Source organism: Scleropages formosus, chromosome 8 (genome assembly GCF_900964775.1).
Source record: "Scleropages formosus chromosome 8, fSclFor1.1, whole genome shotgun sequence".
Classification (NCBI taxonomy): Eukaryota; Metazoa; Chordata; class Actinopteri; order Osteoglossiformes; family Osteoglossidae; genus Scleropages; species Scleropages formosus.
This window is the reverse complement of record NC_041813.1, coordinates 7919738-7940105: the sequence shown is the minus strand read 5'-3', so window position 1 is coordinate 7940105 and position 20368 is coordinate 7919738. Positions and strand designations below refer to the sequence as shown.

Below are 20368 nucleotides of genomic sequence, written 5' to 3'. Positions count from 1 at the left end.
TTTTCGCTTCCACACACAATGTAGTTTGTATTAGTGTAGTATTTGTGCAGCAGTGTTTTCCATGTCCCTTTTGCAGCGTCAGGGCAGTGTGGTCTGCCCTCCCCAGGTGTTAGCAGCCTTAAATGGGTTGCTTGGTAGATTGTGCCAAGGTTTCTTATTCAAGTGCTGCTCCGTTGCCAGCTCACTTGTGTGTCACTTTTGGTCCAGACAGTACCACTGCGTTTTAAGCAGGATTACTCAAAATTGAAGGTTTTGGGGAGAAACTGTCAAGGAATTTTGATTGCTCTCCAGATTTTTTTTCCCTCCTTTTCCCTTGCCTGTTGGATTTGGTGCTTGTCTGTGGTGAGAGGACCAGGGCTATGAGAAAATGTGCACAAAGGTGACCATCACACCTATTCTCCTGTTCCAGCACCTGTCTTCCCATTTTCCTTCTTTAGTGTCTTGTTCACTGCACTTTGGGCACAAGGGAATTGGTTTTCCAGTCAGTTTACCTTTTTGCTTTATTTTTCAGGTCTGTGGGAGGCCTGATATGCAAGAACTGCCAAGTGAAAATCCCGTCAGAGGTTCAGTCGGGTGTGACACGAGTTCCATTGCGGGAATGTGACTCCGGGTCCTGCTGAACCCCATCTGTCAGTGGTTTATGTTGAAAGTAGCTGTCGCGCCTCTGATTCTGCTAGAGCCCTCTGCTTGCCCCTAGTTTTGCTGGCCTTGGTCCTCAGGATTTGGTACAAGTGGGCCCTGTGACAAGGTTTTCAGGACATGGGTCCGGTTGTTTCCAGTGGCGCAGTGTGCTGAAGAGTTTATGAAGTGTGCAGTGCAGACCTTATACGGTGCTGGAGATGGGCCTGGACTGGACTGCTCCTCTGGTAGCTGTCATTTCCTTCCTGTCAGATTTCATTAGTTTACAGTCGCCACTCTGTCATTTTTTCCTTCCAAGTTTTTTCTCTTTTAAAGATTACTTTGAGTTTTTTTTTTTTTTTGATTCTTCTCTTTTTTCACCTGGCAGCAGAGGAAGTGACTCTTTACAGTCGTTCAGCCCAGCTAGATGCAGCGGGGCAGGGGTGTGATCAGTGCAGTGGTTTGGATAGAGGGTGTCCTGTTGCCAGGGACCATGCCCATAGCATATGTTGAATCGCAATCACTATGTCCCATTGCTGTGGCCCCGGCCAAAATGCCCAGATCAGCCCCAGGAAACTGAGCTTCTCATTTGTTGAAGATGTGAATCTTGAATAGTCATTAGGTGGTGGTGTGGGTCCTGCCTGGTGCGTAGGGGCTACTGGCCCCTGGGGCGCAGCGCGATAATTGCCAGGCGCCTGGCCTTAGGCTGCGGCTCTCTCCGTACTCTCGTCCCTTTGCGGCACATATGAAGTAGTTACCCCATTAAACCTTTATATTTTGGATCAGGAGAACATCTGGAAAGTATAAGACTGGCCTCTTGCACTGAAGCGATTGGGTGGATTAAGGTATTCTGTGTGGTATTTTTTTTAGCAGTGGAGATTATGGGGTTCTACAGATTACATGCAGAGTGTTCAACCCAAATAGTGTGTGTCTTGCATTTCACCAGAATATTCTGCCAGAAGCTGTCAAACTAGCAGTTCAATGACATTAAAGCTCTGAGATGATTGAGATATGATATACTTTGTTTCAAAGAAGAATTTTATTTTCTATACGTCTAGATTTCAGAACATGCACCTGAGCGTTTGCTGATACCTCTGACCCTTTTTAAAATCTTTGTTAATCACATGAAAAGATATAGGATAATAAACTTGTACTACTTGAACTTCCCACTGTACTGCTTTTCACAGCTGCTATAGTTTCTCTAATGACATTCTTGGTGAAATTTCCCAGATAAATTTGATGAGTAGTTCAGTTTATAGTTCTAAAGCTGAACTCCTCTTCTATGTGTTACACTTAAGAAATTTCGTTACGTCCAGAAGATGAGTAATAAAAGACCCTGTTTGGACATGGCTTCTGTCAGTGTTAAACAGAAATGAGTAGAAAACCTTGGATTAGCTAGAGATGGGCATTTCTTAGGTTTTGAGATTTAAAATTGTGTGCTGAGTTTACGTCTTAATTTTGCCGTTGAAGATTTAGAGAATTTTAGGTAAGAATTTTTCATAATAAATAGAAGAGTTCTCATCCACCTTGGGGAAGTACTGATGCCAGCTATGTTTGTAGGAAAGTCAGGTGAATGCTGGCGAAAGAATGGGACTTGGACTTTCCTGTCAAGAGAAGACAACCCATCTCCCCACCCATTTCTCACACAGAGCTCCCTTCCAGTGTTTTGTGTGTTGCCCGATGACGCAAAAAAAATTTTAACATCAATGATTAGGGTTTCCGGGTAGGCTCCGGTTCCCCGCGACCCCGTATGGGACAAGCGATTCCGAAAATGTGTGTCTGTGAGATTATGCTGCATGGTTATAATGACCTATGAGCAATCGGAGGCCCAGCTCTCATTGTAACACACTCCATAGTCTTCATTACATAAAAGACTTTAGATAGGACATGTTGTGTTGCACGCACTCAAAGAAGGGATGTTAAAGAGCTGGAGAAAAAGAAAATAACCATTGTAATTGCATTTTGAAAATGAAACCAAGTGTATCTGTCGTAATTATGTCCTTGCTTGAAGCGGGAAATGGAAAAACAGTGCAACTGAGGTGTGAATGAATGAAATGGATGTGTCTTTTTGTTGCGATCTTCAGTTTGCATTTGGTTGTTCTGGCTTAGGCAGTCAAAGTGTTGTGATTAAGGAATTGGATGTAGGCTCAAGTCCCCAGAGGATCCTGCTGGTGGACTGTTATCACCACTGCACTTGTAACCTACCTGCCTATTTGAATGGGTCATTGGTAACCCAAGAAGTGGTTCGGGGAATAAGCTGCTATGAAATCCTTGATTCTGTGGTCACCTGCTGGCCCTGATTACAGAGCTCAGTCCTCATACGGGGCTGGGGCAGACAGGCAAGGAAGGGGGAGGACAATTTCATGATGAAGCCCTGGGAAGGCCAGAACACTGTTTTACCGCCGTAATGACGGGTTGGAGGGAACCAGATTTATTATACTGCCGGTTAACTGTTACCACAGCAACTCTTGCCCCATGGCAACCCCCTACCTTCCTGTGAAAACCACAGTAAGGGAACCTCTCTCCACACAAGCAGCTTTTTACAGAAACATTATCTGTTCTGGGTGTTTGTGGGTGTCCTGTATCAGTTTTGTGTTTGGATTCCACAGTCTCTTGAGACTGCTTATGCTGCTGGGGGTGTTATCTGTGGCATAAGAACATGATCTCGTAGTTTTGATTTGTGGAATTATAATCAACAATCAGCTAATGCCTCTTGTCAGCATGTTTGCAATCAGAAAAAATGGCATGTTCTGCAATGTTGAGCAGCTGTGTCCAAAATAGAGCATTAAGTCTTTTTTTTTTTTCAGGCACTCAGGAAAGTCCCCCAGGTTCTGTTTCTGACTTCTGTTCCTGGTCCACCTTTACTGGGATGAGCAGCAAACACAGATGTACAGATCAAGACAATATCAGTTCTTTTTATTCCTGCTGTATTATCAAAATCTTCTGTTTGTAGCTAAAGATGGTATGGTATGGTGTGATGGTATGGTGAACTGTAATTCTACATCTTGATTAAATCAAATATGTGTTGTATTCAGAACAAGTGCATAGAAAATGTTCATGAGGGCCACACTGGACTGTCATTTTTCTAAATGCCACAGCTGAACATATTATGCAAATAAGATATTCCACTCCATACCTTCTAGGATTTGTTTGCATACTATTCTTGTCTGGCATTCTTCTCTGGAGCATGTAATAAGATGTCACAAGACAACGATTGCTGATTCTCCTTGGCTCAGCTGAACAGCTCACTTGTGGTTTTTGAGGGACTCCTATGGTTACAGACACTTGGCTTCTGCAGAGCACCCAGGCTGCACTTCAACTCCAGGCCTCAGGGGTTCCTGCTGTGGTGCTGATGTAGGCTAAAGTGCTTGTGTGTCTTTCAGCACAGGCACAGACAATGCATAGTGGGGGAACTGCTGTCTGCACCCATGTTGTACTGGCACGTATTCCAGAGGCCTGTGGTTGTCTCCATCCCATGGCTATTTCCATAGATATTTTAATGTATATTTTCTTTAAATCACTGTTTTGTCCAATAACATGGCACAGAATCACAAAATGTTCCTGTTGCTTGACTATCAAGAAATACTATTGTAATTAAGCTGTTAATGTTGTAATGATGAATGTTTTGCTGCCTTTCCTTTGTTGTGATAAGTATGGCTCCCTCCCGGCATGAGGAGAGCGTGGCACAGTGCGCGTGTGGAGACTAGCTGAGGCGGTGGAGGAAATTCCTTTGTGGATGGATAAGCTTTGGGTGACTGACAATTCTCAGAGAGGAAAGGAGAAGCAAAGAGAGTGAGAGAGAGAGAGAGGGGAGGGTGAAATCTTTACCGAGGCTGCAGGCCCAGGGCTGCTGTCAAGCACTCCTTGAAGTTACAGCAATTTCGCCTGGGGATGCTGTTGAATCACTAGCCTTTCGGCACGTGCGTGGGTCAGGGCTCTCCTCCTCTGTTTGCCGGGAACGTTTGGAGCTCCACACATGGTCAGAGGACTTCTTCAAGGTAGAAACTTTGCATTGTTGTCGGAATGGGGAAACAGATAGAGGACGCTTGGAAAAATATTTGAGCCTTGTCTTAATTTAAAAAGGCAGTATATTGATGAGGGGTGATGGATCATTTGGTATCATTCTTTGAGTCTGACTTGTGTCTAGCCTGAATTCCCAGTTTTGGGAGGCTGTTGTGAGTGTGCTATGATGCAGAACCTCTCATGGTCATGATAGTGTTTCCTTTCATGCGTAAGTCATGACGTTCCTCCCATTTTTTTTGGCTTGCCCTCAAACCGCTGTTTTTAACCTGTGTGTGTTCTTCACAGCTGTGTCCTTCTTCCCTAGTGGTCTGCCACCTGCCCTGCATGAATGGGGGGAGGTGCAGCAACAGAGACCGATGCCAGTGCCCACCTAACTTCACGGGCAAGTTCTGCCAGGTACCTGTGCAGGGCAGTGCACAACAGCAGCTCTCTATCAGCCACAGCCAGGGTACACAGGTCCACTCTACACACACACTGCCACTCACCTTCGGAGGAGGTCAAAACCAAGGTAGGAGCGTTCCTGAGCCTCCATCTGTGTATGTGTGTCTGTGTTTTACAAGAACATATGGAGGGTTTTAGTTGAGAGTCCATAACTGTACCGTGCTTTCAAAACAATGGTCTAAAAATATTTAAACAAAACAGCGATCAGACATCTATTTTCTAATGGGTTTCGGATGTGAAATTCACAGTTATTTAACCTAGGTGTAAAGACCTCTTAATGATGTGATTCCTTTATTGGTCTAACCCAAGTCTGCATTGCTGTTCTTTGGAACTCATTTCTTTTTCTCCAGCAACATAGTGATGTTATGTACCAAGTATATTTTGCCCCAGCTAATGGCTTTGTTCTCCAGGTTGCAGTTTATACAATTTTAAGCAAGCCTAGCATTGATTGTCAGTAGTGGTAATAGCTCTTTATTAAGTAGCTAAAGTTAAACATTTAAAGATAAGAGTCCAAGAGATGGAATAATTTGTTCTTGGGGCACATTTCCATTGAATTTAACATCATCTCTGTCATTCTCTCACACCCTTCCACCCCCTTATTCATCCTGGCATCTCCTCACAGTGAAGTTTTCCCCCAACATCGTGAACATTCACGTGAAGCATCCTCCGGAGGCAACTGTGCAGGTGCACCAGGTCTCACAGCTGGACGGTGGCGATCAGCAAGTGAAGGGTTCTCAGTCAGGCCACTACTCCTACCACCAGAGAGAGACCAGCCAGAAGAGCCAGCAGAGCCAGCACACGTACTCCAACCAGCGGACCATCATCCATCACTACCCTGTGACCTCTAACAGTATGCTTGGACGTTGCTTCCAGGAAACCACTGGAATGCAGGTGAGCAGAAAGCCTGTGGATTTAGTTTTTGCATGTTGCATATCACACGTCTTGCTTGGAGTTCACAGTAAACACCAGACACCGGCTTCGGAGTGTCTGTTTACATGTGCCAGCTTCTGAAAGATGTATGCACTTTACATATCAGTTAGAAGTTTCAGGAATCTGTATTCACTGTAAACGTTAAGTACTAGTTTTGAAGCAGAGTGGTGCCAAATGAGGTTACATCATTTTCACATTTGGATAGATCCATTTTTTTTTTTTTTTGTTTGGCTGCCCTCCATTTTTGCTTGAAAATAACAGTTCAGAATGTACAACCCCAATTCCAAAAAAGTTGGGACAGTATGGAAAATGCTAATAAAAACAAAAATGAGTTATTTGTAAATTTACTTTTTGTATGAAAACAAAAACAGTATAAAGACAAGGTATTTCATGTTTTACCTAAGGAGCTGCATTGTTTTTTTTGAAGATGTACGTTTATTTTGAAATTGATGTCTGCAACACATTTCAAAAAAGTTGAGACCGGGGTAGTTTAGGCTAATAATGTAACAAGGTGATGTGAAATGGGTGATGTTAAACAGATGAGGTAATCATCTTAAAGGATACAAGGAGCCACCAAAAAAGGGCTAGTCCTCCAAGAGCAAGGATGGGTCGAGGCTCACCAACTTACCAACAGATCTGTCAGCAAATAATCCAGCACTTTGAGAACAAAGACAAAACGGTACGATTTTGGGCATTTCACCCTCTACAGTGCACGATATAATGAAAAGATTCAAGGAATCTGGTCAGATCTCAGTGCGTAAAGGGGAAGGCCAGAAACCACTTCCGAATGCACGTGATTTCCGATCCTTTAGACGTCACTAATTTAAAAACCCTCATGCGTCTGTAATGGATATCATGACAAGGGAGTTCTTCGGTTAACCTTTGTCAGTCACCACCATTTGCTGCTGCATCCACAGATGCAGTCTAACTATGCAAAGCAGAAGTCATACATCAACACTGTCTAGAAGCATCACCGACTTTTGTGGGCTTGGTCTCACCTGAGATGGACGGTAGCACAGTGGAATCCTGTTTTATGGTCTGACAAGTCAATATTTCAAACAGTTTTTGGGAAAAACAGCCGTCGTGTTCTCCGGGTCAAAGAGGAAAAGGACCATCCAAGCCGTTAACAGCATCAGGTCCAAAAGCCAGTTTCTGTCATGTTATGGGGTGTGTCAGTGCCCCTGGCATGGGTAACTTGACACTTCTGTGAGAACATCATTAATGTAGAAAGATCTGTACAAATTTTGGAGCAACATCTGCTGTCATCCAGATGCCATCTTTTCCAGGAACGTCCCTGTATTTTCCAGCAGGATGACGCCAAACCGCATTCTGCCTTGATTACAAATGCATGGCTGCGGAAGCAAGGATTGCGGGTACTAGACTGGCCTGCCTGCAGTCCTGACCTGTCTCCGATTGAGAATGTGTGCGCTTTATGAAGTGTAAAATACGGCAGTGAAGGCCTTGTACAATTGCACAGCTGAAAACCTGTATTATGGATGAATGGTGGAAAATTCTGCTTGCTAAACTTGACCAACTGATGTCTTTAGGCCCAAACACTTAAGTGTTATTACAAGACATGTTGATGTTACAAAGAGGTGAACACTTGACTGTTCCAACTTTTTTGGAATGTGTTGCAGACATCAATTTCAGAATAAATGTATACAGTATCTTCAAAAAACAATGCAGCTGATTAGGTAAAACCTTATCTTTAAACTGTTTTTGTTCTTATTAGCATTTTCCATATTGTTCCAACTTTTTTGGAATTGCGCTTGTAGCTCCCTTGTACAGTGGAAACAGGATTGAAGGATTTTCAAAGCCATAAATGTAATCTCTTCAGAAAACTCATTTTCTGTTGATTGATTTTTTTTTTCCCCCCTCCTCCCAACCTTTTTGTTTCAATCTGACAATAATTCCCATCAACACTTGGTCATGGGGAGCCGTGCCACATTCTCTGTGATGGCTCTTTGCCCCATTCCCATCAGAGAGGTTCTCCTGTAATGGCAGCAGCTGGCAGCAGGAGTGCCCAGAGCAGAGATGCACAGAAATCCTCCTGTTGATGATTACAGGCAAATGAGTCTCCTGGAGAGAGGCCAGACTCTCCCAGGGAGTCGGTTCAGTGAACATACGCAGGGCTGTGATTTTGGCATCCTATTCATCTCTCTAGAAGAGGGTGGTCCCCCCAGGGATGCCGCTTACATTGTTGAAACGGGGCTTGCCTCCTTGTTTCAGTGTCTTATCCCCACCCCACCACCCTCCCCATGAGACCCATAGGATTGCATTCCTTGCTGAATATGCTTCACAGTGCTCAGAGTCCGATGAAAAGCCGCCTTTTCTGTTGTTGCTTTTGTTTTGTTTTGCACCTTGCAAGCAATTGGCCATATTCTCCATTTATGAATGCTGTCATTCAATAGTCTCTGTGTGTACTCCATCAAGTCGTAATTAAGTTATCAATCTAATCCTTCTGCACTGCGGAAGAAAATTATTCTGACTCGTGAGTTCAGTTTATATTTGTTCGGAAAACCAACTCGGGTCATTTCATGTCCAGGGAATACAGCTGGAATTAAACAGATTAGATTCTCTCTTAGAGATTGCCTGATTTTCCATTAGTGTCAGTGTTGGTGTTTTAACACATTCTCCCAGTTGTGGAGTTTCTGAAATTGTTTGCCACGTGGCTGTTTAGTGCACACAGTAGTGCTGTCTTATCTTCCTGATTATCCTTCAATTAACTTTGTACATCTGCAAAGAAATTTAAATCTGCATGATAAGCTATGTCGTCTCACTTATGTGCCTCTTTATCGTTTTGTCATTTTGAGAAAGCGGGAGTGGGTGTGTTCTCAAATTGATGGGAGGTGATTTGTTAGGGTCACATAAGTGTTCTATATGGTGAGTAGCTATACATAAAGGAAAAACATTAGGGAAATTATGGACAAACTTCTCAGGTAATGGAAAGCACTGTTCCAGATTTCTACAGTAAGTGATGCAGTCAGTAAGGTCTGTGAGGTGATGTCACAGGAGGGGTGTCTTTCATAAAGACACTCTCATAGGAGGCATTCTATTTAAACATCCTGCTGTGTCTAATAGTCAACTGAAAAGGGAAACTGTGAAATATAAAACTGTATATGTTACTTAGTGTAATGGTACCTGCTAAACAAATGAATAGTATGACTGAATGTCATTGATATCTTGCACATCTCACACTTGGCTTACATCTCCTGCTTCTGTGCCATCCTTGACTGTGCTAATATCCCTGACTTTTAGAAAGGCTGTGATTTGTGTAATATTTCCCAAATTGAGTCACTGTTTGAATTCTGTGACACTCCTGGCTTCTTAATTCAGCAGTGTTCTTGACTTCTATAAAGTCTGACTTCTGAAGTGTTACTAGCTGCATTAATGTCTTTGACAACACTGACTGCATACATTAACTACATTCATACCTCTGTCTGCTGTGAATCACAGTGCGGAAAGGCCCTTCCAGGCCTCTCCAAGCAAGAAGATTGCTGCAATTCTGTTGGCACCTCTTGGGGATTCCACAAGTGCCAAAAATGTCCGAAGAAAACTTGTAAGTATCTCTTTTTACATTTTTTACACATGCTCAAATTAAATTGGTGTAAATGTATCTAAAAAAAAAAAATAAAAAGATCAACTGAACTTGGTTTGTTAATAATGCTGTGTTCTGAGAATCTGTATTGTTATCAGATTATTAGAGACTGCCCTAACCTTGGCCACCACCATGGACACTGAATATGGCAATGGCACTTTGACTGTGTACACAGACAGCTAGCCTCTTCCGTATCCAACCTTTCCAAGGCTCGACCAAGTGAACTACAGTAGCCCCCCCTTATCCGTGAGGGTATGTTCCAAGACCCGCAGCGGATGCCTGAAACCACGGATAGTACCAAACCCTATATATACTATGTTTTTTCCTATACAGAAGAAGAAGAAAGAAAGCTAAGGACCAATGCTCAGGTCCTCATAAGTATTGATTTTTTAAATAAAGTTCTTTCATCAAAAAAAAAAAAAAAATGTTACTTGAACACAAGCACTGCGATACCGAGACAGTCCATCTGATAACCGAGACGGCTACTAACTGTCAGCGGGCGGATAGCATATACAGCGTGGATACGCTGGACATACGGATGATTCACCGGAACGGCGCAAGATTTCGTCGTGCTACTCAGAACGGCGCACAATTTAAAACTTATGAATTGTTTATTTCTGGAATTTTCCATTTATTATTTTCAGACCGCGGGTAACTGAAACCGTGGAAAGCGAACCCGCGAATAAAGAGGAACTACTGTAGTTATGTTTTGAGAGGAGCAACACATTTGTACCGCCAAATGCATACAGGAAATGTCAGATGGTTTTTACAGTTTGAAACAGAAAGGAGAGCAGGGCTGTGAGGCAGGGGTAGAATGGAGAGGGGAATAATGTGACTCTACAATTCCACAGAAGTCTAATTGTGCTGATTCACATGGCCTTTGCTGGTATGAAGCCTGATGCTCCAAAACAGGATCTGGACTCCAGACCGAGCTGCTGACTCATTTCATAGCATTATCCTGAACAATTTGGCCTTAAGTGTCACAAGGACTTGCAGCATTCTTACAGCATTTTGTTAATGTTTTACCCATATATGGAAATTGCCCTCAATGTGCACATTCTGAAAAATGTATCTTTATCTCCTTTTTTGTTGAGAAAATCAGATAAATAGTGCTGTCTGTTTTGTGTTTGCAAGGAACTTTGCGGGTTCCTTTTAAACATTTCCCTGAAGGACCGTATGCTAAAAAGAAAATAGTGAACACAAGCATCGCTTGTTCTTCCCATACGGTTCTCATTTTGATTTTGATCGCAGCACACCAGTCTATCCCTGATCAAATTAATTTGCCATCAGAGATGATGCAGCTGCTTCTGCCCTGAGCCAAACAGTGTGCCCATTAAACTCTTCATTATAATCGGCCTGGTCTGCAGTGACCCTCAGTCCAAATAACGTATCCCAAAACTCAAATGCATGTAAATCTCCTCTTGTCTACAGAATTGTCTCAAATTGTTTCCGAAGCAAGGTTTGCACTGTTAAGCTTCGGCACTTTTTTGCCTGCAGTATGTGTCTACTGTCAGGAGATACAAGCAGTTTAGTGTATTGGGAACTGTGTTTGGCCCCTTATTTACCCATGGAATGAGGCGGGCCTAATGGACCCTGTTTATTTTCAGAACAGAAACGTGTGGAAACCCCGCACGCCCTCGGTTCTGTTAGGATCCCATGTGGCCGGTTCTCTTCCTGTGCTATTTTTATCTTTTGTTGCCCAGCGGAGATGAGGAAAGTTAGACTAGCAGGGTAAGCACTGTAGTCAGTTAGAGAGATGATGGATGGAGCAGAATCTACAGGTTCCAGAAGAGAGGCACTGGAATGTGCACAGCGGAGGGCTTTCCCTCCCTAGAAATAGTGTTTGTTTGCCTTCTTCCAAAAACAGAGCCCCCTGCTTTTGGAGCAACAACAAAAGCCCTGTGTAAACCTTTGCTCGCTCCCAAGTCAGGAATCGCCGGGGCGTGAGGTTGGCCAGCATGAAAGCCACGTGAACTGCCTCATTGTGTGATGGAGACGGTTGGACATGGTAAATAAATTAGCTTAGCTGCAAACAAATGTGCTCTTGTTTCCCCATTTTGCAAGCAATTCCCTAGCTGGTATTTGTGTGCCACCCAGATACAGGTTCTCAAGAGTAGCCTAGTCTGTGGCACCCGGCACCCCCTCTAGCACAGACTGGTGTTTTGCTGTAGCTCGATAATACCTCTCAGCCTCCCCCATGCCACACAGCCCTGTTTTTACAGGATTAGGATGGGGACAGCACAGGTCGGGGGGACTTAACAGCTTTCCTCCCAGATACTCGTGTTCTCAACCCCCATACCCACAATGAAATGAAAAGGTAAAGACAGGCGTCACTTAGAATCTAACTGGGGATGTTTCTCTGAACAGATATGTCCCCTAGGAGATATCCTGTTTTGTAGAATATGTGCCAGCCCAATGAATAAGAGAGAGAGAGAGAGTGTGTGTGTGTGTGTGTGTGTGTGTGTGTGTGTGTGTGTGTGTGTGTGTGTGTGTTTTATCAGTTGGTTTGCAAAGGAACTTCATGTGGAAAGTTCATTTTTGTTTCATCAGCTTGCATGCATAAATATTGGAACCAGATATAACCGGGCACATTTCCGTTGCCCCAGTCAATGCAATTAGAGCAGAGCCTGTGCGAAACTCGCTGGGTGTGGATGTGCAATGATGGGAAATTAGTCCAATTTTCAAAAATGGTCTGTGGAAATATTTTGTATGGTTCTTGTTTATAGGTGAATGTTGTTAAGACCAATGCATGCCAAAGAATTGCAATTAGCTTTCAGAAAAGCCTTAAGGCTTGTACATTGTCCAGGAGAGGTGTATGCTATATTAGACTGGCAAGGCACCTACATTTTCTTAAATCCATTACAGATGAGACACACGTCTGAAAGTCTACAGGCCTGATTAAACTGACAGTTTTGCAGTCATGACATATTCTATAGAAGAAGCTCAAGTTGGATAAGGTGATGAACTGTTTTACCAAAAGCCATGAGAGACCCATCTAACAACATAAAGGCAGCAACTAATAATTAGAGGACAGTTTTACATGGCATGCTGAAGCAGAGCGTAAGGCAAAGTGTAGGCAAACTAATGGTTTGGAATAAACAGCTCTTTTATTCATCATTGTGTAGTCATTTTTATTAATCTTTTCAGGCAAATATCTGGAGCAGGAATGAAGTCTCCTTTTGGCTAATGACACAAATAGTTAGGATTTGGACATCCCAAAAAGTAAATGCCAATTCTAGTACAGGATATACTGTGCATTCAGTTTTGTCCAGGTTGACATTCATCTTCTCTGAGCTTTAAATCTGAAAAGGTGAGACACCTAAACTTAGCAGAAGCCAAATCTCTGAGTGATTCACAGAACTAGCACCCCATTTTATTATACATTAATAAAAGAGCATTCTGTGCTTGAAAGCCATATGAAGTCCATCTGCATATCCTTTACTGAATAAAAGCACCAGATTATATTTTTTTCTCTCTTTCCCTTTCTAGCCATTCCTTTGACAGACTTGAGACATGCAATGGACTGTCCCCAGGGGTACAAGAGAATCAACAACTCCTACTGCCAAGGTAGGAGCTCCAGCAAGCCTCTTGTTAAATATGTCTGTGGCTGCATGGCTTGGCTTTTGTTTCACACAGCGCAAGGAGAATTCCATTGTTTTCTCAGTACGGCGGATGGCTTTGCCAAAAGAAATGAGCCTTAAAAGAAGTGATTTTTTGCCAGCAGTGTAAAACTGCAAGACTAGTGGGCTGCAGAGTAAAAAAAAAAAAATCACTATACTTTTTTGATGAAAAGGTGATTCTCTTCTCTTGTTCCTGCTTCTGCTGTGCTTTTTGTCACACTCTACTGCAAACACCCCCTATTGGTGAGCAAGAAAACATGTTCTATACACACTGTCACCCTGCCAAAACCTGCCAGCCACAGAGAAGGGCATTTGATTTTTCATGTCCACTTTTGCATGCCACATGCCTTTTGTATACTAAAATCCATCAAATAACAATATTTTTTTCTCTCTTTGTTTATTTCTGTCCATTTCTTTGTGAATGGTCAGTCCTTTTTTAGTTGGACCTAAACACTAAACAGTAAGTATGTGTTGGGTTGGGGGTGGAGAGCAGGTGCCATATTTAATAGATTCCTCTAATTTGTGTTGTTTGGACATGATAGCAAGTGATGACTACAATACATGAGGGTGTAATGCCAGGGTGCTTGCCTTGGAGGCCCACAATTAAATAAACAGCTTCATGAAGCTGCCCTTAACTCTCTGGAATCTGTTCTCTTGGCTTTGAGCCTCAAAAACAACTTCCCCAGCAACTGTTAATGCTATGGTGTTCCAGTTTCCGCTCTCTGAATATGATAAAAGGGCTAAGTGCTCTTTCGGTAGTATTGCTACAAAGAAAAGATAGCTACTTCTGGGCAGAGGGACAGCCATTGATTCTGTGAATGCTTCTGGTCACAATTAAGAAAGAAAGATGGCAGTATTGACTGACATATTCTAGCAAAAATCTCATTCACTGGCTGTGAAAAAAGCATTAGGCACCAGCCATTAAAGATTATTTGAATCAGTGGTATCATTGATCAGTGCTGTTGTCCATTCAGGGCTTTTACTCCTGTTTTGGAAATGGCAAAGAATAGAAATATTACACATTTCACATGCGATTACTTGAGGTTGTGGTTGCTGTAGCATATTTACTTTTTTGCATCTTGATGCCGGTGCAGCTGTAAAATGTATATGATATACCCTCTGCCCTCTGGAATAGTGTGAGAGGAAAGTGTTTGCTTTAATCCTCCTTCCCATGAAAAAGGGGAAGAACACAGGGCTGTCGGACTCCATTTTCATAGATGCTGTCAGGATGGGACTGAGGAAGCTCATCAGGTTAGGGGTGTCCAGTTTCAACAAAGACTGGGAGTTGATCTTCCAGCGGTTTTGTGGGCTAAGCCACTTTCCGGAGGACAGTACTCTTGGTATTGATTTTCTTTCCTTGTATTTTCTCCCATTAGTGGCTACCATTTGCCTGGAAAGCAGTGTTGCTTTCTTACCACAGCTCTGCATTATGTGCACATGGTGTACGCTTAGAAAACTCAACACGCTTTCCCTACATCTTTGTGAACTTTTTGGGAATCGTCACACATGCTTCCTACCATTTTCCATCTGTCTCTTGTTTTTTGGTGGTTGCAGATGTGAATGAGTGTTTACTGCAGGGTGTATGCCCCAACGGACACTGTCTGAACACCCCTGGCAGCTACATGTGCATGTGCAAGCCGGGCTACTTTCTCGATCCTACCCGGACCACGTGTATACGTAAGTTCCACTCCCAAGGTCATGGTTCCATATCAGATGTGGTTTTTGTATCTGCTCGGCTAAGGTCAGTTCTGCAGTGTAAGTTTCAGTTTCAGATGTTATTCTTCAGCCCTTTAAAATAGGTTATTTTATTTATAATAGCCAAATTTTGCCAGCATTTTGATTTCATTAGCATGGAAAAAAGTTAAAGAAATTGAGTCAAATCTGAAGTTTTGTTAGTTCAGTGGATGGAGCAGCTGATAGCATAGTGGTTTGAGCTACTACCCTCAGATCCAAAGATTGTTGGTTCAAATCTCCCTATCTCTCCTACTTCTGAGTACCCTTGAGCAAGATGCTTACCCTAAACTGCTCCAGTAATAGAATCACGCAGCTGTATATATCGGTAAATAGCTGTAGGTCATTTAATAAGATCCTTCGGAGAAAAGTTTCAGCTAAATGAATAAATGTATGTATATGCATCCTTTATACATTGCGTTAAGCAGAGAGAATGAAAACATCTGATGTAATGACAGCAAAGGTCAGGCAAACCAATGTGAAGATATTCTGCTCTTTCAGCAGAATTAGAAGAGTAAGACCCAGTTGAAAAAGTGTTGTCTGAAAGTCAGAATGATGCCAATAACTCCCCTTAAGCAGCAAAACGTCATGTGGTTCCCAGGGTTTACTATACTTCCACTGAAACAGTTACTAAAATATACCCTTGTGGTCAGGTGACTGCCTTAAAAAGTCCTCATGTGTTTATGAATTTTGGACTAATAATCCCCTGTTTCCTTGCATGCAACTCTGCAGTGGCTGATGATGTTGGCCTTAGTGCTGGCCTTCACTTCTCTTGTTTTACGTGTTAAAACCTTGGATTGGTTGTTTTGGGAGTTGAGGTGGTGCTCTTATACAACTTCTTGGGAGTTCTGTTTAGAAGGGCAAGCACAGTCCCACTTTGTTAAGGAAATTAACGGTAGAAACAACGCAAGCCGTTAGAGCAGATTCTCATCTCCTCTGAAGAGCCAACCAGCTTCAAGAGTAGAACAGCATAACTCAAAACCATAGTAATGTTGTGACTTTCTTACTATGCTAGCACCACTTCTCAGAGAGGCACAAAAGAAACACTCCGTACTGAAACAAATGCCGGAGTGCAACCCCAACAACTGCATCAGTTTAGCTTACAATGCAAGGATTACTGTGAATGCTGACTAGTGCCATCTGTAATTAAGATGGGAAATTTACATGTATCACTCAAGAGATGACAGCCAAGTTTGCTCGTGATCTGAATGTTAATAACTTAAGGAATTCCTGTGCATATAAAACTGTGCACAGAAGCAGTAAATCTGCCCTTACCTATTTTGGCGATTACAGAAAACTGGAAGTTTTTTTTTTTTTTTTTTTTTTTTTAAATCAAGTCCAGCGTCAGAAATCCAAACTAATTTACACACGCCTGTGAGTTCATGATGAGCCGCTATACAGCAGTAAGGAGGTGGGGCAAGGGTTTTGGCGAGAAAAGCTCTGGCCGCTGTCCTGCACTGTTTCTGCACTGTATCCAAGCTGTAAAGTGATGAGATAATAATGGCGAGTAACCTGAGAATGCATGCAGTATCTGCTTTTGCACAATGCAAAACTGCCTGAAGGAAAATGTTTTCCAAATTGGAATTTTTCTTTGGCTTACATTGTACATGAATATATTTCTCTGTGCCGTCCAGCATGGTAAAAGATGATAGAAAACTATGGGATATTTTCTCCAATGGCTTTTGTTAGATTTTAAAAGAGGATTGTTCCAAATATATACTTACTAATATTGTTTATTGACTTCAGAGGGTAATGAATAGGACCAAGCAGCTTTCAAAAACTGCCAAATGCTTGAACATACAGAATAACACCTGTTCCCTGTCCCCTGCCCCTCCAGGCAACTGCTTTTATGTGTTTAGCTGCTTCTGGGCTGCTCTGGCTTGCTATATAAACATGAAGCCCTGCTCATATTGCCCGGTCACCCCTGCTGAGGAACTAGAGTGCAATCTTCATGTTTATATGAGCTGTCTGTCTGCTTGACTGCCTGTGCTATCATGGTCCCCTGCATGGACAGGGAATGGTGGCCTGCTCTGACCTCGTCACCAGCTCTGCCACATTGCCAGCAGGCCATCAGCTCACTTCAGCATGCATTAGTATAGCTTCACCCTGGGTTGTCACAAGGAACCTCTCTGACGTGTTTTTTTTTTTTATTTTACCTCACGGTTCAAAAATACATTGAAGACAACGTGAGCCCTCAGGAGTGGTCTGTCAGGCCTCTTCAGATGGTTTCCGTTTCTCCAGGCATTTTTGACAGGAATCTTGTAGAAGTGTGTAGATTTTTTTCCATATTTGAAGGGGATTCTGGTGAAGGGAAATTCTTTGTCTTTTTCTCTCTCTTTTCTTTTCCATGTGTTTCACTGTACCATAACCCCCTCAGCTGACACTCCTGCGGTCCTTGAAGAGAAGGGGGCTTGTTTCCGCTTTGTGGGCTCAGGGAAGCAATGCTTACACCCGGTCTCGGTGCAGCTGAGCAGGCAGCTCTGCTGCTGCAGCGTGGGCAAGGCCTGGGGGCCGCACTGCGACAAATGCCCTAGCCCAGGAACAGGTAAGCCTCAGCGTAGCCCAGCCTGATCTAGCCCAACAGGGGAGTGGGCCCAGTGCGATCGGTCAAGCCCGTCTCTCTCTCTCTCTCTCTCTCTCTCTCTCTCTCTCTCCTCGTCCTCCATCAGCATGTCTGTCTTGCTCCAGTAGTTGCTTTTCACCACGCGCAAGTTTCATCCTCCTATTCCGTCATATTAATCCTTTCAGTTTAATGCTGCCCGGTATGCTAGGAAGCCTTAGTTTGAAAATGGTTGTTTAGTGGAAAGGTGTTTGACGTGTGATTTCTGAAGCTAAAGAAACTTTTTTGGTAAACTTTTTCAGTGCTGATAACTGTATGATATGTTTGTGATAATCAGGAGTTGGGGTGGATATACTGTATCCTACAGTCACAGTGAAGTATTTGGGAGCAATTTTTCTAGCTCCCAACCGTCCATCAGTTGTGAGACTGTGAAACTCTGAATTCTCGAAGGATGGTCATGAAGAGGGTATGGTAAAGGAGATGATAAAAAGAGCAATCGGAGTTCATAAAGATTGACTAAATGCCTTTAAAATGGCTAGAGTAACAGCATCTGGAAAATGGATTGAGTCACAGCAACGTTGATGAAATATTTTAACAACATGAAAAAGGAGCACCGAACAAGCAACAGCGCAAGAACTATATTCTGTATGCATTGCTGGATTACATAGTATGAACTCTTGATTCTCACGGGTTAAGGCCACCCGTAAAATGGGTCTGTTTGCCAGACTTAGAGGAAGTGTAGTTGACATTTGTCAGCTGCTCAGGTTTTCCTTTTTGGGCAACTCCAGGCATGGGCCTGGGTAGATTAGCAGTCATAACAATGGTAAGTAAAAGGCATGTGCTCCTTTAGTGTGGAAATAATTCCAGTAGAATTAGAATGGGCGTGCCATGGCCAAAATCACACAGAAGGACTGGCTCTTCCATGAAATCCCCATGCTTGTTGGGATGTTTAGTTAGGTGAAAGAAATTCTCAGCCTTGTTGTGACTGTCACTGCTGGTATTTGAGAAGTCACTCTAACTGAGGTACTGAGGTTGTTGAATTATTTTAAGATACTTTGGGAGACTGAACAAGAAATCCATTTATGGTAAAATGTTTTTAATGCTTCCTTCTTATAGGAAGTCAGAGGCAGAAACTGAATTTTGCAGCTTTTTGTTTCTGAACATTTATTTAAAAAAAAAAGCCATGACATTCTGGAGCTCCTGACCACAAGCTTGATGTTTTGGTGGGAGGGTGTGTGCCCCAAGGGTCTAGGTTTTTCTGTACGGTAAGAGATTGATTGTAATCGTTTAGTGAGATGCTTTATCCTTGTTATCCTCCATGTTACTGAGTTTTTGAGTCAAGGGTCCCAAAAGGGTCATAGCCAATAATCTCAACCTATTTGTAACACAGCAAATTTACTTAATGGGCATCATGTGGTGTAATATTTAAGTAAAGCAACAGTAAATGCATTTTTTGTATAACTAAGTTAGCAAAATGTGATTTACATTACCTTTAAGTAGCACCAGACCACCCACTTTGGAAGTGTGCCAATATTTATCTTTGGGATTGCATTGTTGTGCTTGGAGAGTCCAACAGGAGATTCGGCAGTCATTGGGATCGCCTGTCTGGGCCAGTACTGGGATGAAGTAATGCATTTTCTTCTATGGCATAATCAAAGATAGCGCTTGATTCACAGCAGCCGGCATCACCTTGCAGGCAATCATTTTGAACACCAACTTCTGACTTAGCCAGTCATTTTTACTGCATGGACTTAGACAGCCCTAATCTGAGTGATACCTTGATATTTTGAGTTGAATTGGAAAGCTTTATATCTGTTTTTTTAATTTATGTTTTGATTTCACATGTGTATTCAGTAAGACGTGTATGAATTTAACAAAGATGGCAAAATTTACAACCATCTTAACTGTTTTTGTAGAAATTGCCTCTTTTTTCTGATTATGTAGCTGCCTTCAAAGACATCTGCCCTGGGGGAATGGGCTACACTGTCTCTGGAACCTACAGGCCCAAGCCCATCAACCGGAACCAGCCAGAAGAAATCCACAGACCTAAAGTTGTGCATCAGGAGCCCCAGCTACCTCCAGTCCCCTTGCCCACTGTCCAACGGCCCATTGAGGCCCTGAGTGTCACTGAGAGGCAAATCCCAGCTGTCCCAGGTGAGCAGTCAACAGGCACTCCGTCATCAGCGTAGAGAGATCCAGTTTAGAGCATACAGCAGCAACAGAGACCCAGTCCAGACTCTTCTTGCTTTCAAATGATAACTGTTGATTCAGTAACTGAGTTATCTAAGTGACCAGCATAGGTCATTACACATTTGACTAACTATGCATCTCCAAATTTTTTGTGTATTACTAAACCAGTGTGGGCCAAATAGCCATGCACAGGATCACATCAGCAGGATACTGCCTAGAACCTGATAGTGCAAACTCTTGGTAAAACTATGTGCTTAATGACTTTACCTTTTTGCATTCCCTAGTGTCACACTGTCCTCTGCTACCATTAATTCATATATTACCATGAATAACATACCAGTAGTGGTATACCAGAAATTTATTTCCTGCTGATGCCAGCCACTGGACCTCAAGGCCAGCTCTTAAACAATCATTACAACAACCCTCCTAGGGTTCACCCATTGCCCAATACTTCACTTTTTCCTAAGAATGAACCAGAGAATGAAAAAGCTTTGATATCTTACAGATATGTGTTTTGTAAATGTTTATCGTTGACATCTATTCAATTCCAACCACAAGGAAGGGTCACATGATTCGGTTGAGAATGCCTTCCAAATCCTGAGTGTGGAATGAAATGGAGCTCCTCCGTTTTGTTATTCTGTACATGTTTGGCACTCA

General features: G+C 42.8%; 1 protein-coding gene across 5 annotated transcripts in view; it reads left to right on the top strand.

Moving 5' to 3' along the window:
- Positions 1-20368, top strand: part of ltbp1 (latent transforming growth factor beta binding protein 1) — a 90642-nt gene that overhangs the window by 34073 nt on the left and 36201 nt on the right. For 3 of the 5 annotated variants that reach the window (XM_018725029.2, XM_029254176.1, XM_018725027.2), the window contains exons 6-12: positions 4946-5149; positions 5705-5973; positions 9469-9571; positions 13100-13177; positions 14785-14907; positions 17339-17506; positions 19466-19675. In XM_018725029.2, coding sequence (XP_018580545.2) covers positions 4946-5149; positions 5705-5973; positions 9469-9571; positions 13100-13177; positions 14785-14907; positions 17339-17506; positions 19466-19675 — 1155 coding nt within the window. The remainder of the gene's footprint in view (positions 1-4945; positions 5150-5704; positions 5974-9468; positions 9572-13099; positions 13178-14784; positions 14908-17338; positions 17507-19465; positions 19676-20368) is intronic. The other 2 variants (XM_018725028.2, XM_018725031.2) reach the window with 2 other exon arrangements.